Source organism: Crotalus tigris, unplaced genomic scaffold (assembly GCF_016545835.1).
Source record: "Crotalus tigris isolate CLP2741 ecotype Arizona unplaced genomic scaffold, ASM1654583v1 scf7180000024386.1433019, whole genome shotgun sequence".
Taxonomy (NCBI): Eukaryota; Metazoa; Chordata; class Lepidosauria; order Squamata; family Viperidae; genus Crotalus; species Crotalus tigris.
The window spans coordinates 1,146,477-1,165,408 of record NW_024100556.1 but is presented as its reverse complement, the minus strand read 5'-3'; the positions used below and the strand labels follow the sequence as shown (position 1 = coordinate 1,165,408).

The following is an 18,932-nucleotide window of genomic DNA, read 5'->3' as shown; positions in this document are numbered from 1 at the left end:
AGAATAGAATAGAATAGAATAGGAATAAATGAATAGAATAGAATAGGAATAAATGAATAGAATATAGAGTAAAATAGAATAGAATAGAAATAAATGAATAGAATAGAATAGAAATAAATGAATAGAATAGAATAGAATAGGAATAAATGAATACAATATAGAGTATAATAGAATACAATAGAAATAAATGAGTAGAATAGAATAGGAATAAATGAATAGAATATAGAGTAGAATAGAATAGAATAGAATAGAATAGAATAGAATAGAAATAATAGAATAGAATAGAATAGAATAGAATAGAATAGAATAGAATAGAATAGAATAGAATAGAATAGAATAGAACTGGAAGGGACCTTGGAGGTCTTGTAGTCCAGCCCCCTGCTTGGACCTATATCTTATCTCATCTCTCTTCTGCCATCTCATCTTGTCTTATGTCTTATATCTTGTCTCATTTTATCTTATCTTTCTGTCTTGTCTTATGTCTAACTTTTATCTCTCTTCTTATATCTTATCTCATATCTCGTCTTATGTCTTTTATTTTATCTCTTGTCTTATCTTTTATCTTATCTTATACCTTATATCTTATCTTATCTTGTCTTATATCTTATCATCTTATCTTATATCTGAGGGTGGGGGTGTGCCTGGAACCCCCCCCCCCAAACAGTCCATGCAATTATTTTGGGTTGGCATCTTTATATGAAGACCAGATGAGTCAACTTTTTTTTTAATTAAATTGCTTTTTATTCTCCTTCTCCCCGTGTACCTTTCACCCATTTCCAGTCTCCTCCTCCTCCCCCCCCCCGCCCCCAGCGCGGTAAAACGCACTCCCGTATTGCAAGAGGTCCTTTGCATTGCCTAGAGAGTCCACCAGGGGGCTCTCTCCGCAAACATGAGGCTTGACCATATCCGTCTTCAAGAAAAGGAAGTGAGCATGCGCAGGCCCCATTTGCCAGGACTGGGTCCTCTGGGAGGCGTTCGGAGATGGTTCGGAGGAGTTGAGTGACATGCGGGAGAGTCTGGCCTCTCTAGGACTCCGCACTCCCTCGCCCTGGCCAGCAGGCAAAGAGGCTGCAGGAGAGTCTTGCCGGCAAAGAGATTCAGACGTGACTCCCGGGTGAGTGTGGAGCTTCCCCCCCTGGAAGCCCAAAGGATCCACGTGTTGCAAAAGGGGAAGGAGACCTTCCCAGTTCCTCCCCTGGGTGCAGCCTTTGCACTCCAGGGAAGAGGGAAGCGCAGGTTCCGACGTTCCCCTGCCGCCCCCTTTCCATGCACGTGTCAAGGAAACACGTGCAAACACATGCAAACAGATATATAAATCCTTCCATTCCCCACGACCCGGTCAGAGCTAAAGAAGCTTCTTGGATGAAATCTGTAAAGGAAAAAACCAGATGCTAGAGCATTGTGGTCTGGCATTAGTAGTAGTAGTAGTAGTAGTAGTAGTAGTAGTAGTAGTAGTAGTAGTAGTAGTAGTAGTAAGAAGAAGAAGAAGAAGAAGAAGAAGAAGAAGAAGAAGAAGAAGAAGAAGAAGAAGAAGAAGAAGAAGAAGAAGAAGAAGAAGAAGAAGAAGAAGAAGTTGGAAGGACCTTGGAGGTCATCTAGTCCAACCCCTGCTCAGGCAGGAAACCCTATACCATTTCAGACAAATGGCTGTCCAGTCTCTTCTTAAAAACTTCCAGTGTTGGAGCATTCACAGCTTCTGGAGGCAAGTTGTTCCACTGGTTAATTGTTCTAACTGTCAGGAAGGTTTTCCTTAGTTCTAGGTTGCTTCTCTCCTTGATTAGTTTCCACCCGTTGCTTCTTGTCCTGCCTTCAGACGCCTTGGAATATAGCTTGACTCCCTTTTCTTTATGGCAGCCCCTGAGATATTGGAATACTGCTATCACGTCCTCCCTTGTCCTTCTCTTCATTAAACTAGACATACTCAATTCTAGCAACCGTTCCTTATATGTTTTAGCCTCCAGTCCCCTAATCATCTTTGTTGCTTTTCTCTGTACTCTTTCTAGAGTCTCAACATCTATTTTACATCCTGGTGACCCAAACTGGATGCAGTATTCCAAGTGTGGCCTTACCAAGGCCTTGTAAAGTGGTATTAACACTTCACGTGATCTTGATTCTATCCTTCTGTTCATGCAGCCCAGCACTGTGTTGGCCTTTTTGGCAGCTGCAGCACACTGCAGTGAAACGTCTTCAAAGCAAACATCTTCAAAGCAAAACAAGAAAGTCCAGTTGCTCTTAAAAAATCACCTTTTGGGACAACTGTGACCTGGATGACTCAGAATCTCCATTGTAATTCTGGAACTCCCCCCCCCCCAGATCTAGAATATGAAAGCCTCCTTGGGCCTCCTTGTCTGAAGACCCAGCATACCACCTAATCAAAGAAGGCTGAAATGGGCTTGAAGAACGTCTCCAGGGCTTCGTCAGCGATTCCAATCATATGAATGAAAAGATCTTTGGGGTTCCTGAACCTCCATTGTCCCCATTTGGGAACAATGTTGGAGAATGGAGAAGAAATGGAGGGACGTTACCCAGTAGGCAAGGACTCCTGGGCAGGAGCTGAGCAGAAGACCCTGGAGGTGAAAGCCATCAGTTCCGAGGCCCAGCGAAGGCTCTTCAGGACCGTCCACTTCCAAGAGGCCCAGGGACCCCGTGAGATTTGCAGCCACCTTCACCATCTTTGCCATCAGTGGCTGCAACCGGTGAGGAACACCAAAGGGCAGATGTTGGACCTGGTGGTTCTGGAGCAATTCCTGGCCGTCCTGCCTGCAGAGATGCAGGGTTGGATCCGGGAGTGCGGAGCAGAGACCAGCTCCCAGGCGGTGGCCCTGGCTGAAGGCTTCCTCCTGAGTCAGGCCGAGGAGCAGAAGGAACCTGTAGAGTTGAAGGTAAGAACCTTACTTGGAGCAAACGTTCCGTTACTCGTTCCATCTCCGTGGGACCGGCAACGTTGTGATGTGAAAGCAAGAATCCCTTCGTTTCCTTTTTATTTCCGGTCCAGGCACCATTTGTAGAGGTCACTGAACATCACACAGAAGGCAGGGATTTGTCAAATCCTTCTCAGGAGCTGCTTTTTGGAGGCGTCTCTAGAAAAGATCGATGTCAGGACACTTCAAAAGGTAAGGGAAGTTTTTTTAAGGAAGGAGTCCCCAACCTATGGGCTGCAGCTCACTACCAGGCCATGGCCTACTGGCCACCAGGCTGCGGGGCAGGCTGGCCAGTGCACGCAGGTCCGCACTAGCGCCTGTGGACCCATTTGTGCATGCCTGCTGGCAGCGGTGGTTAGTGCCTGCACACCTGCACAAACAGGGCTGCTAGCACCATGCAGGTTGTGTGGCCTGTTTGCGTATGCGTGCGGGTGCTAGCAGCAGTGGTGGCTAGTGCCTGCGCGCATGTGCATATGGGCCGCTAGCACCATGTGGGTGCGCGCAGCCCTATTCACGTGTGGCCCTGTTTGCACGTGGCTCCATTTGCACGGGTGCACGCACATAAATTTCGCAGCTGCCACCATTTCCCTCCGGGCCGCTAGCAACGTGAGGGTACGTGCGGCCCTGTTCACATGTGGCCCTATTTGCATGTGGCTCCATTTGCGCACGTGCGTGCACATAAATTTCCCAGCTGTTCCCTTTCCCTCCGGGCCACCAGCATGAAAAGTTTGGTGATCTGCTTTCAGGGGTATGATGTTGTTGAAGAGAGTCCAGCTCCCTCTCATTCTTCTACACGTCTTGTTTATGATTTCTCCCCAACTTTTATTTAACTACGGCTCTAAAAGTCTGCTTCCACCAGTCTTTGTTTCTTTTACAGGGAAGAGATCAACGCCACCAACCGTTTTGGGATCATCCCCTTTTTCTGGTAGATTCAAAACAGCAGCTGAAGTTTCGACTCAGGTACAGGGGCTAAAAATCAGAGACAATGGGGTGAGCTGACCCTGACTCAGGCAGGTTCCATTCTCAAGCACGATATACGCTCATCCGCTCCACGAGAAAAATGTTTCATGTTACTGTAGGACATTGCAAAAGGACGTAAAGGGAATCCAATTGCTGAGCACCTGAAGAAGTGCAGTCATGTGACCGTGGGAGGGGGGGCTGATCACCGGAACTTTGAATCGTTGTTGGTACTCTACCACAGAGTTCCCCAACCTTTCTGGGTTAGCGGCCAGAAAAGAGGGGATGGTTATGTGGGAGGGGTAGGCATGTGCGCTCACACGAGCCCCCGTTGCTCACTGGAGTGGGGCCAAGAGCACCTGTGATGTTCGTGCGAGTGAGGCCCCGAGCACCTGCGACACGCAAATGGGGTCACGAGCCCCCGCAACAATTGCACAAGTGGGACCGCGAGCGCCCACGATGCTCGTGTGTGGGACTGTGCGCACGAACATGGGCCCACCAGCCAGCCACTTACACGACCCGGTTGCAAATAGGCCACAGACCGGTAGTGGGCCGTGGCCCACAGGTTGGGGACCCCTGTTCTACTAGATAGATCAGTCAGAACTTCAAACAGTCACTAAGTGGTTGGTCGTAACTTGAGGACTACCTGTAGCTTTTGTGGCTTTTCCTTTCTTGCCCACGTGAGGCAATGGATTCGCTTTGTATCATTTTTGGGGGGGGGGGGGGAGGGAGGGGCCATTCTGCCTTAATTCTAGCTTTGAATGGTCTGGAATGACCCTTTCATTGGACCTGGTAGTCTCACAGTGGAGAGTACTGGTTGCTCCTACAGCCGTACTTCCGAGTTCCTTTAACTTGCTTCCCAAGTTCTTCAGAACTTTCAAGGCCTCTCTCACCACCTTCCTTCCTTCCTTCCTTCCTTCCTTCCTTCCTTCCTTCCTTCCTTCCTTCCTTCCTTTCTTCCTTCCCGCCTTCCCTCCATCCTCTTTCTTCCCTCCCTCCTTCCTTCCTTCTTTCTCTCCCTCCTTCCTTCTTTCTTTCCTTCCTTCTCTCCCTCCCTCCTGCCTTCCTTCCTCCTCCCTCCCTCTCTCCTTCCTTCCCTCCTTCCTTCTCTCCCTTCCTCCTGCCTTCCTCCTCCCTCCCTCTCTCCTTCCTTCCTTCTCTCCCTCCCTCCTTCCTTCCCACCCTTCCTTCCTTCCTTCATTCCTTCCCTCCTTCCTTCTCTCCCTTCCTACTTCCTTCCCACTCTCCCTCCTTCCCACCTTCCTTCCTTCTTTCCTTCCTCTCTCCCTCCTCCATTCCTTCCTTCCCTCCCTCCCTTCACGCTGGAGTTCTGCAGTACGGTTGGCTTTGAACTAGCCTGGCCAGCCGTAGGCTCTGGCTGGGTACGAAAGTGTTAGGCACAGGTAGGATGGATCTCTGAGATGACATCACAGGGCATCTACTGTTAGGTCACAGAGTAACTGCCCAGTACTTCCTTGTGCAAGGATCGGGCAGGATTGCAGCTGCTGACAGCTCTGCTTGGGGCCCATCTGTCAGTTGATTAAGAAGGAAATTGGAATTCCTTTCCCTGAAGGGCACTAAAAGAATTCTACAGAATTCAGTCAAGTGTATTAAACTTGCCCCAACTGTATTTTTGGTGAGAGACTATATAAACTCCATTTCTTTGCACAGATTTTTTTTTATATCTGCTAGAAAATAAACGTGAGCCCACTGCAGATATAATAATAATAATGATGATGATGATGATGATGATGATGATGATGATGATGGAAGGGACCTTGGAGGTCATCTAGTCCAGGGCTTTTCAACCAGTGGTATGGGTACCACCTGTGGTACATTGGCACCTGCCAGGTAGTACGCAACCATCCTAGAAAAGTGGTAGCGGGGGAGGGGAATGAGCTGAACCGGTGGCAGAACCGCACAAGCCTGAGCGAGCGATGGCTGGAGCTGCAGGGCTGTCAGGGCTCAGTGGAAGCGCCAGGATCAGTGCCAGGCTCCAGCTGGAGCTCGGTGCTGATCCTGGCGCTTCTGCTGAGCCCTGAAGAAGCACCAATCAGCTGGAAAGCTGCACTGATCCTGGCGCTTCTGCTGAGCCTAGAAGAAGTGCCGATCAGCTGGAATGTTGCAGCATCTCCAGGGTCTTGTGATTTACATTCAGATGCTTGGCAACGGATTCATATTTATGACGGTCACAGTGTCCCAGGGTCATGGGAAGTGACCAAAACCTGCTTCAACCACCCAGAAGACGGGGGGGGGGGGAATAAAAACCAAACACCTCCACCCCACCCCCACTGCCAATCCTCAACAGAAATGCTCACAACAATGGAAACCTCGGACAGGAGGAAGAGTGCAGGCAGGTGTCTTGCTCGGCTGTGGCTTGGGGGGCACTTTTTTCAGGGCCATTGTAACTTCGAACACTCGCTAAGTGAACTGTTGTAAGTCGAGGACTACCTGTACTTTATCAAGTTTTTGACACCTTGCTAGGCGACTGGTGGTACTTGGATGTTGCCATATCCTAAAAGTGGTACAATGGGTGAAAAGGTTGAAAAGCCCTGACCTAGTCCAACCCCTCTTCTTTGCTAATTTGTCAACAAAGAGAGAAAACTTGCAAATCCTTCTTGGGACTGTAAGATCATGGCAAACTCTTTTTCCTGAGCAGAGCGATGTGTCCTTCAAGGAGGTGGCTGTGTATTTCTCTAAAGAGGAGTGGTCTCAGCTGGATGCCTGTCAAAAAGCCCTCCATGAAGAAGTCATGCTGGAGAATTCTCGGAATGTGGCCTCGCTGGGTAAGGAGCTTGGTGCACAAAATATTGCCTTGTATGTTTAAGGAGATTCTCAACCATCCAGGTCACGGTTGTAATAATAATAATAATAATAATAATAATAATAATAATAATAATAATAATAAGGTTAACAAGGTCCGCACTAGATATTGGAGTTCCTGGATATCTGGTGAAAAATGGGTTACAGGACTCAGGACTGTTGGCTGAGCAACCAGGGCCAGCAGCTGCAGAACTACTGGAAGAAAAGGTGTTTACCCGTCGCAGATACACAGTGATGGAAAACAAAGAAATAATGATCTGTTACTACAGATCAAGTCCAACAAGAAGAGGATATCTAAAACGAATGCACCAGTTCTGGAAAGAACAACATCCAGAATCAGAAATAACAGAACAGAGACTAGCAGATCAACGCCGATTTATAACACGAAATAAAATATTCACAGAAACAGAATTGGACGAACTGCAAAGGTTTACCCAGGGCAAAGAAATCAAAGCCTTACCAGAAGTAATTCAGAATGTAGAGGCAAACCAGGGGGAGTTGGCAGTGAAGGAATCTAGCAGAGATATACAACTGTTCTCATTTGGAAATCAGGCACCTCTACCTCAGGAAGAACAAAACCCTCTAACTAAAGAAATAAAAGAATTGAAACAAAGAATAACTGAGCATCTAGAACAGCACAAAAACAACAGAATAAGGCTACCTGCATTGAAGCTTGTTCCAAAGAAACAGCTAGCACAAGCATTAAAAGATGCAAATACTGCAATATCAAGTATAAGCACCAATTCACTGCAAGAAACAAACCAACTAATGTACAGCACAGCTGCAGTTATAACAGAATACCTGGGATGCAAAATCAACAAAAAAGAAAAACAAACAAACAGTGCACCAGAAAAAATGGAAGGTTAGACTAGAAAATAAGATCAGCAAGTTAAGATCACATGCAAGCAAGCTAGAACAGATGAAAGAAAAGAAGCTGAAGAACAAGAAGACCAAAGAATACCTAATCAAGAAATACCACTTAGAAACAAGGAAGATCAAGGAAGCACTGGAAATAATAAAGCAACAAATAACAGCTATAGCCAGGAAAATCAGTAGATATGAAGCTCGAATTGCAAACTATAGGCAGAACCTCCAATTTCAATCCAATCAGAAACGTTTCTACCAATCCATCAATGGAGAAACTGCAAGGAATCAGTCAGTACCTGACAAGGAAGAAACAGTACAGTTCTGGAAGCAGATATGGGATAACCCAAAGAAATACAATAAGGATGCGGCTTGGTTAAAAGAGGTGGATGCAAATAAAACAGAAGTTGAAATGAAAGAACTAGCAATAACAACAAAAATGGTAGAAAAAAGAGCAAAGAAAATCAAAAATTGGTCAGCACCAGGTGAAGATGAACTGCATGGGTTTTGGTTGAAACATCTAACTGTTATACACCCACTCATTGCCAAGCAGTTCAACAATATACTACAAGGAGGAGAAATTGAAAAGTGGCTAACAACTGGGAAAACCTACCTAATAATGAAAAATCCAGCAAAAGGGGCAACACCAGGTAACTACAGGCCAATTACCTGCTTACCAACAACTTTCAAATTACTAACTGGTGTAGTAGCTGATGCAGTGCAACAGCATCTAGTTGAAAACAATCTCTTTCCACCTGAGCAGAAAGGAAACCGCCCCAATAGCAGAGGAACAAAAGATCAACTCCTAATAGACAAAATGATCTTGGAAAACTGCAAGAGAAGGAAGACCAACCTGAATGTGGCATGGATTGACTACAAAAAGGCATTTGACTCTCTGCCACATGATTGGATAATAAAGTGCCTAGAAATAACAGGAGTCAGTAGAAACATCAGAAAATTTGTGCAAAGATCGATGGCACAATGGAAGACACAGTTGCAGATCAATGGTGAGAGGCTGGGAGAGGTTAATATCAAGAGAGGAATATTTCAAGGAGATTCATTATCACCATTACTATTTGTTATTGCACTGTTTCCTCTGTCAACAATACTGAATAACTCAGGACATGGCTATCAAACATCAAAAACATCTGCTAGACTATCCCACCTCCTTTACATGGATGATCTGAAGCTGTATGGAAAAACATCATCTGAAATAGAATCGCTGCTCAACACTGTCCGTATATATAGCCAAGATATTGTAATGGAGTTTGGCTTGGACAAATGTGCCACACTTACTATCAAACAAGGAAAAATAATGAAAACTGAAGGAATCAAGATGCCCCACGAAAATAACATTAAGAGTCTGGATGAGGAAGAGTACTACAAATACTTGGGTATCCTTCAAGCTGACAACATCAAGCACACTGAAGTCAAGAAAAAGATTAGAGGTGAATACATCAAGAGAGTGAAGAAGATCTTAAAATCCAAACTCAATGGAGGAAATACCATAAAGGCAATCAACACCTGGGCAATCCCAGTCATTAGGTACACAGCTGGAATAGTGGACTGGACTCAAGCAGAACTAAAAGCAATGGATAGGCAGACCAGAAAAATAATGACAATGAATCACGCCCTTCATCCACGCAGTGACATTGATAGACTTTATCTACCAAGGCAAATAGGTGGGCGTGGAATGCTACAAGTACATCAGATGGTTGAAGAAGAAAAAATGGCTTTGGAAGAATATCTGAAGAACAATGATGAAGATGCACTGAAATTAGTATATCAGGAAGGCTTACTAACTACTGGAGAGACCAAACTGGCCTACAAGAAAGACCAAATGAAGAACAGAATAGAGGCATGGGAAGACAAAGCACTACATGGCCAATACATGAAAAAAATAGCTGGGAAAGCAGATAATAATAAAACCTGGCAATGGCTAAGAGCAGGAAAATTGAAGAAAGAGACCGAGGGACTAATTCTGGCTGCACAAGACCAAGCCTTAAGGACAAATGCATACAAAGTCAAAATTGAGAAGACAGCAACAGACAGTAAGTGCCGCCTATGCAAAGAAGCTGAAGAAACAGTGGACCACTTGGTAAGCTGTTGCAAGAAGATTGCACAGACTGATTACAAGCAGCGGCATGACAAAGTAGCAACAATGGTGCATTGGAAGATCTGCAAAAAATATCATTTGCCTGTAAGCAAAAACTGGTGGGATCATAAAATAGAGAAAGTCATAGAAAATGATAAAATTAAACTGCTCTGGGACTTCAGAATTCAAACAGACAAGCACCTGCAACATAACACCCCAGACTTAACAATTGTCGATAAGAAAGACAAAAAAGTCTGGATAGTGGACGTGGCAGTGCCTGGAGATAGCAGAATAGAAGAGAAAGAACTGGAGAAGATAACAAAATACAAAGACCTACAAATAGAAATAGAAAGACTGTGGCAAAAGCAAGCAAGGGTAGTACCAATAGTCATAGGCTCCTTGGGTGCAATCCCAAAACAACTGGAGCACCACTTGAACACCATTGGCATTGACAAATTCGCTATTAGTCAATTGCAAAAGGCGGCCTTATTAGGAACTGCTTCCACTGCTGCATCATGCGACGATATCTGTAATACCATCACACATCCACATCTGCCTATCCCAGGTCCTGGGTAAGGACTCGATAGGTAGACAAAATGCCAAATCCAGTCTGAACATCTGGCTGACTGTGCGATGATCGATAATAATAAAAAAACTGTTCTGGGACTTCAGAATTCAAACAGACAAGCACCTGCAATATAACACCCCAGACTTAACAATTGTCGATAAGAAAGACAAAAAAGTCTGGATAGTGGATGTGGCAGTGCCTGGAGACAGCAGAATAGACGAGAAAGAGCTGGAGAAGATAACAAAATACAAAGACCTACAAATAGAAATAGAAAGACTGTGGCAAAAGCAAGCAAGGGTAGTACCAATAGTCATAGGTGCCTTGGGTGCAATCCCAAAACAACTGGAGCACCACTTGAACACAATTGGCATTGACAAATTCGCTATTAGTCAATTGCAAAAGGCGGCCTTACTAGGAACTGCTTCCAGCCTGCGACGATATCTGTAATACCATCAAACATCCACATCTGCCTATCCCAGGTCCTGGGTAAGGACTCGATGGGTAGACGAAATGTCAAATCCAGTCTGAACATCTGGCTGACTGTGCGATGATCAATAATAATAATAATAATAATAATAATAATAATAATAATAATAATAATAATATTGAAAAGCTGGGAGAGGTTAATATCAAGAGAGGAATATTTCAAGGAGATTCATTATCACCATTACTATTTGTTATTGCACTGTTTCCTCTGTCAACAATACTGAATAACTCAGGACATGGCTATCAAACATCAAAACATCTGCCAGACTATCCCACCTCCTTTATATGGATGATCTGAAGCTGTATGGAAAAACATCATCTGAAATAGAATCACTGCTCAACACTGTCCGTATATATAGCCAAGATATTGTAATGGAGTTTGGCTTGGACAAATGTGCCACACTTAACTATCAAACAAGGAAAAGTAGTGAAAACTGAAGGAATCAAGATGCCCCACGAAAATAACATTAAGAGTCTGGATGAGGAAGATTACTACAAATACTTGGGTATCCTTCAAGCTGACAACATCAAGCACACTGAAGTCAAGAAAAAGATTAGAGGTGAATACATCAAGAGAGTGAAGAAGATCTTAAAGTCCAAACTCAATGGAGCAAATACCATAAAGGCAATCAACACCTGGGCAATTCCAGTAATTAGGTACACAGCTGGAATAGTGGACTGGACTCAAGCAGAACTAAAAGCAATGGATAGGCAGACCAGAAAAATAATGACAATGAATCACGCCCTTCATCCACGCAGTGACATTGATAGACTTTATCTACCAAGGCAAATAGGTGGGCGTGGAATGCTACAAGTACATCAGATGGTTGAAGAAGAAAAAATGGCTTTGGAAGAATATCTGAAGAACAATGATGAAGATGCACTGAAATTAGTATATCAGGAAGGCTTACTGACTACTGGAGAGACCAAACTGGCCTACAAGAAAGACCAAATGAAGAACAGAATAGAGGCATGGGAAGACAAAGCACTACATGGCCAATACATTAAAAAAATAGCTGGGAAAGCAGATAATAATAAAACCTGGCAATGGCTAAGAGCAGGAAAATTGAAGAAAGAGACCGAGGGACTAATTCTGGCTGCACAAGACCAAGCCTTAAGGACAAATGCATACAAAGTCAAAATTGAGAAGACAGCAACAGACAGTAAGTGCCGCCTATGCAAAGAAGCTGAAGAAACAGTGGACCACTTGGTAAGCTGTTGCAAGAAGATTGCACAAACTGATTTCAAGCAGCGGCATGACAAAGTAGCAACAATGGTGCATTGGAAGATCTGCAAAAAATATCATTGCCTGTAAGCAAAAACTGGTGGGATCATAAAATAGAGAAAGTCATAGAAAATGATAAAAATAAACTGCTCTGGGACTTCAGAATTCAAACAGACAAGCACCTGCAACATAACACCCCAGACTTAACAATTGTCGATAAGAAAGACAAAAAAGTCTGGATAATGGACGTGGCAGTGCCTGGAGATAGCAGAATAGAAGAGAAAGAACTGGAGAAGATAACAAAATACAAGACCTACAAATAGAAAGAGAAAGATTGTGGCAAAAGCAAGCAAGGGTAGTACCAATAGTCATAGGCGCCTTGGGTGCAATCCCAAAACAACTGGAGCACCACTTGAACACCATTGGCATTGACAAATTTGCTATTAGTCAATTGCAAAAGGCGGCCTTATTAGGAACTGCTTCCATCCTGCGACGATACCTGTAATACCATCAAACATCTACTTCTGCCTATCCCAGGTCCTGGGTAAGGACTCGATAGGTAGACAAAATACCAAATCCAGTCTGAACATCTGGCTGACTGTGCGATGATTGATAAAATAATAGTTGGAAGGGACCTTGCAGGTCATCTAGTCCAACCCCCTGCTCAGGCAGGAAACCCTGTACCAGGGGTAGGCAACCTTGGCCCCTTCATGACTTGTGGACTTCAACTCCCAGAATTCCTGAGCCAATATGGCTCAGCTTGGAAACTTCTCCATTTCCCCTCAGCATGGCTGGCTCGAGAATTCTGGGAGTTGAAGTCCACGAGTCATAAAAGAGCCAAGGTTGCCTACCTCTGCTCTATACCATTTCAGACAAATGGCTGTCCAGTCTCTTCTTAAAAACTTCCAGTGTTGGAGCATTCACTGCTTCTGGAGGCAGGTTGTTCCACTGATTAGTTGTTCTCACTGTCAGGAAGTTTCTCCCAAAGGTGCTTTTCAAAAAGGCAATTGGACTTTGTTGATTTTTTAATTTTTTTAATTTTTAATTTTTTTCCCCCTTGAAAACATTTCGCTTCTCTTCCAAAAAGCTTCTTCGGTTCTTCAGAACTTGACGAGAAGCAAAACATTTTCAAGGAAAAAAAAAACAAGAAAGTCCAGTTGTCTTTTGAAAAAGCACCTCTGTAGATTTGTAGATCTTGTGGAATTGTAAAACTGGTCCCAGTTAAGCTCAGCAGCGGCTTTATTTTTTTTCTGCTCTTTAAATACAGATACGACGACAGTGCTTAATTTTTTTTATGAAGAAATCATGAAAATAAGCAAAGGTTTCTATCCATTGATACAATAGAAATTGTCCATTTCAATATTATATGTAAATTTATTACTATTAATAATAATAAAGTTGGAAGGGACCTTGGAGGTCATCTAGTCCAACCCCCTGCTCAGGCAGGAAACCCTATACCATTTCAGACCAATGGCTGTCCAGTCTCTTCTTAAAAACTTCCACTGTTGGAGCATTCACCGCTTCTGGAGGCAGGTTGTTCCACTAGTTAATTGTTCTAACTGTCAGAAAATTTCTCTTTAGTTCCAGGTTGCTTCTCTCCTTGATTAGTTTCCATTCATTGCTTCTTGTTTTGCCTTCAGGAGCTTTGGAGAATAGCTTGACTCCCTCTTCTTTGTGGCAACTCCTGAGATATCGGAACACTGCTATCATGTCACCCCCTGGTCATTCTCTTCGTTAAATTAGACTTACCCAGTTCCAGCAACCATTCCTTATATATTTTAACCTCCAGTCCCCTAATCATCTTTGTTGCTCTTCTCTGTACTCTTTCTAGAGTCTCAACATCTTTTTTACATTGCGGTGACCAAAACTGTATGCAGTATTCCAGGTGTGGCCTTACAAAGACATTGTAAAGTGGTATTAACACTTTACGTGTTCTTGATTCTATCCCTCTGTTAATGCAGCCTAGCTCTGTGTTGGCCTTTTTGGCAGCTGCAGCACACGGCTGGCTCATATTTAAGTGATTGTCCACTAGGACTCTGAGGTCCCTCTCACAGTTGCTACTATTGAGTGAGGTACCCCCTATACTGTACCTGTGCATTTGGTTTTTCTTGCCTAAATGTAGAGGCTTACTTTCAGAACTTAGTAATAACCAAGACTAAATCAAGCTATTACGTTTTGACCTGGGTTTAGAAATATTGCAGTCCTTGATAAAATTCGAGCTGGAAATTTACCGTCAGTTTCTATAGTTCAGCCCTCTCTGTGGGCACGTGCGCCATTGCCCCAGCCCCGCCTCGCCCCACGGCCCCCTCACCAGCAGCTCCCCCGGAGGAGAGTCGCCCCCGAGCACGGCCTGCGCAGAGCAGCGCAGCCAAGGACATGGCAGCCAGGCAGTGGGGGCAAGACTCCCACCCTCGCGCCCTGTCATGTGCAACTGATGCTGCAGGGCGCAGGCAGAGGGCGTGGCCGCCATGGCGCTACTGGGCTGCCTGGGTGATCTGCAGCGGGCCGTGGAGGCGGTGGGTGGGCCTGCAGGTGGGCGGAGCGGGGACAGAGTGGGCTAGGGGAGGGGAAGCGGGGCTGGGTTTGGGGCACTCGCTCTCTAAAAGGTTCGCCATCACTGCTATAGTTGTTCCTTATTTCTTTTCTCTGGCCTTATTACAATTGTCACTCTCTTTTTTCTCTCTCTCCAGGGAGTAAAGGGCAAGGGAATAAAAATGGCAAGGAGAGCCTCCAAGCTTGGACGCTTGAAGCGGGAAAGGGACCGTTTGCAAATGAAATGGAACCAAAAGCGCGCAAGGAAAGTCCCTCCAAAAACGGAAGGAAACGAGGTTCTTCCTTGCCGTGGCCTCAAATTCAAGATTTGTTGGTCCAACCAAACCGCCGTCTTAAAAGTAAGGGAAAATCTTTGGGGAAAGGCGGAGAAATATTGCAGGACGTATCCGATGTAAACCAAGCTTGCAGAACCCCGGTGAAAGGACAGAAGACGGGTCCGCTCAAGGAGAACAAAAACAGTTCCCGTCGTACTTTTGCTCTGTCTCTGCGCGAAAGAGTCAGCCTGGGGGAAAAGCCGTATAAATGCCTAGAATGTGGAAAACACTTCAGCAACAGCAGTTCTCTCACTTGCCACAGAAGGATCCACACCGGAGAGAAGCCCTATCAATGCTTGGAGTGTGGAAAGAGTTTCAGTAGCAGCAGTAACCTCACTGCTCATAAAAGGAGTCACTCGGGAGAGAAACCCTATCAATGCCTGGAGTGTGGGAAAAGCTTTAGCATCAGCAGCAGCCTCACGTCCCATAAAAGGAGTCACTCGGGAGAGAAACCCTATCAGTGCCTGGAATGTGGGAGAAGCTTTAGCACTAGCAGCAGCCTCACGTCCCATAAAAGGAGTCACTCGGGAGAAAAACCGTACAAATGTCCCGAGTGTGAAAAGAGCTTCAGCACAAGCAGCAGCCTAACGTCCCACAAAAGGAGTCACTCGGGAGAAAAACCCTATAAATGCCTGGAGTGCGGGAAGAGCTTTAGTACAAGCAGTTACCTTATTTCTCACAAGAGGATCCACACGGGGGAGAAGCCTTACAAATGCACAGAGTGTGGGAAAAGCTTCAGCAACAGCAGTAGCCTCACTTCCCACAGGAGGAGCCACTCGGGGGAGAAGCCCTATCAATGCCTGGATTGCGGAAAGAGCTTCAGGAAAAGCAGCAACTTTGCTTCGCACAAAAGGACCCACACGGGGGAGAAGCCGTACAAATGCAGGGAGTGTGGAAAGAGCTTTAATCAGAGCAGTGACCTCATTTCCCATAAAAGGATCCACACGGGGGAGAAGCCGTACAAATGCATGGAATGTGGGAAGAGCTTCAATACCAGCAGTAACCGTGCTTCCCACAAAAGGACCCACACAAGGGAGAAAATCTATAAGTGGATGAAGGTACATTTTAGCAAAAGCGCTAGCCTCTCTAAACATAGAAGGATCCATGCCGGAGAGAAACCCTATAAATGCACAGACTGCGGAAAGAGCTTTAGGAAGACCGCTACTTTTATTTCCCATAAAAGGATTCATGCGGTGGAGAAACAGTATAAATTCCTGGAGGGTGAAACCGGAGTCTAAGGAAACGCTTCTCTTTTGTTCTCATAATAGGATCCATCTTGGAAATAAAGCCTATCAAAGTATAGACTGGAAAGAGCTTTAATTAATGTTCTCACGTTGTTGTTGTTGTTGTTGTTAGTTGCGAAGTCGTGTCCGACCCATCGCGATCCCATGGACAACGTTCCTCCAGGCCTTCCTGTCCTCTACCATCTTCTGGAGCCCATTTAAGCTCACGCCTACTGCTTCAGTGACTCCATCTAGCCACCTCCTTCTCTGTCGTCCCCTTCTTCTCTTGCCCTCAATCTTTCCCAGCAATAGGCCCTTCTCCAGTGAGTCCTTCCTTCTCATTAGGTGGTTCTCATCTTACTTACCCAAATTCAGTCCACAGAGCAGAAAACTGTACAACTGCATGGAACAGTGAAAGAGCTTTATTAACATGGGTCTTTTACTCAAACTAAGAAGAAGCAATGGGGAGGAAAGCATAAAGATACGGGGAATGTGAGAAGAGTGTTGGACAGTGTTCCATTAAAGCTGCATACAGGAATGAAAATATGTAACGTGTGGGGAGAGTTTCAACCGAAAGAGCTATCGTCTTTCCCACACAAAGGATGGATGAAGTGTGGAAAGTATTTCCATATGTATAGTTTATGCTTCTCATTCAAAGAATCCACAGTGGAGAAATTGTATAAATGTTAGAGCACTGGGGAAAATGTTGATTCCGTACAGATTTTTTCCCCTCGGAGTTTAAACATTCGTTACAACCCGGATATGTTGTAGGTGGATATGGTGATGCCTTTTTCCTTGCTCATTGTCTTTAATACTAATAATATTCTCTTATGTAATGTGTAATGTTAATGGATTGGCATCTTTTGCGTAGCCCGGAAAGGATGGGAACAAAAACTGCAGCTGTTACATAAATATTTGGTAGACAAGATGTACATAGATGGCCATTCTTACTGCGCCTACTCCAAGCGTAGCAGATGGAGGCTAGGTCTAGGGCAGGGGTAGGCAACCTTGGCTCTTTTATGACTCGTGGACTTCAACTCCCAGAATTTCTGAGCCAGTCATACTGATTCAGGAATTCTGGGAGTTGAAGTCCACGAGTCATAAAAGAGCCAAGGTTGCCTACCCCTGGTTTAGGGGCAACTGCCCACCTTCCATCCTAACCAGGATCACGAAGCTCTGACACCAGTAACTCATCCCCTAATCAGCACATGCTTGGACTACTGGACTACAGTCTTTGTAGGATTGCTTTGATGATTAATCAGAAGCTGCCATTGGTGTAGAACTTGTTTTTGCAGTGTAGCACTTATCTCTGGAACCCGCCCTCGCTACCTATAATATTCCAAATCCAATTCCATTGCTCCTTTTTATGTACCTAACCCTACATTGAGTTATTTGAGAGACCATGTTCTTCGAAATTATTCTTTTCATTCAGTTGGGTCAGCCACCTGAGAAGTAAAGGGATCTTGGATCCAGAGGCAGGAACAATTATGTGCAACAACGTACCCCACAGATATCTAGCGCCTTGCTGTTAGCCTTTTACGAGGTCATGAAAACCATTTTAGCTTAAATTTTAGCTTAATAAGTTCTGGTGACCTGCATTTTTGTGATAGGTGGTTGTTCCAGTGTTTTTATTGTATGCCAAAATGATTGAGGAGTTTGGGTAAGAAAAGTAGTTGTAATAAATTCTTGGTTAGCTTGGGGATAAGCATCTAGCACTCTTGACTTTTATGTAGTCCAACTACAGATTTTGTAACTCAAGGACAGACTTGTTCCCAACACCTTCAAACCAAGTCAATGAAGCATATAATAATTGGTGGTAATTTGAATCAAACTTTGGATCCTGTTTCTAGATCAGTGGTTCTCAACCTGTGGGTCGGGACCCCATTTGGGGTCGAACGACCATTTCACGGGGGTCGCCAAACAACGCAGTCCGCCATTTTTTCCCCCTTTTCCTTAGCTGTGCTACTCCTTTTTATTCTATTGGCTTTTGAAAGCCAATAGAATAGACTCTCTTGAATAGAGTCTAATTCTATTGGCTTTCCAAAGCCAATAGGAATTGTCCAGGCTGTCTCTACCCTGATGAGCCCGCCAAAAGTCCCCTTCTGCAAACGGTGCTGCACCAGTTGAGTAGTCCTCGACTTATGACTGGTTGAGTAGTCCTCGCCTTATGACCGGTTGGGGGTTGCGGCATTAAAAAGGTTGAGAACCACTGTTCTAGATAGTTAACAGTCTACTGCTGAAATTAGATTTTAATATTTTCTAAGAACATATCTGCACGGTGGGTATTTGATGCCCTATTAATCCTTCCCAACATGAGCATATTTTTTTTATTTCTACACACAGGTATGCTTTGGGCTTATTATTTCTCAATACGCTTATTATTTCTCAATGCACTTTGATATCGAAAGTTAAAGCTACTGCCACTTCCATCCTATATCCCTTTTGTTGTTGTTAGTTGTGAAGTCGTGTCCAGCCCATTGCGACCCCATGGACAACGTTCCTCCAGGCCTTCCTGTCCTCTACCATCTTCTGGAGTCCATTTAAAATATCCCTAAGTCTGATCAAATAAATCAGACATTCAAATTAATGTTTTTTTCAATGAAGTTCAATCAATCAAAACAATCATCAATAACATTTCATCTATATAAATCCAAATCCTGTATTGAGCTTTACTATTTACAATTACCATATTCCAATTTGGTTTAGATAAACATTAACACTTCAGGTGTCTCTCCTTTCCCTTTTTCTTTAACATAATCAGTGACTCATTTATTAATATCATTTCTTCTTTTATCAAAAATCCCTCTTATTCTCCTTCCATTACAAAATAACTATCCTTCCTAAAAATAAAAATATTACTCCAAAAATACATTTCTACTCTATTTTAAATCTATAATCAATAT

General features: G+C 44.3%; 1 protein-coding gene across 1 annotated transcript in view; it reads left to right on the top strand.

Moving 5' to 3' along the window:
* LOC120301603 overlaps positions 1–18,932 on the top strand; it is a 106,029-nt gene that overhangs the window by 50,018 nt on the left and 37,079 nt on the right. The window contains 2 exon segments of the mRNA XM_039329050.1: positions 11,298–11,308; positions 14,994–15,996. Of these exon segments, the coding sequence (XP_039184984.1) occupies positions 11,298–11,308; positions 14,994–15,996 (1,014 nt within the window).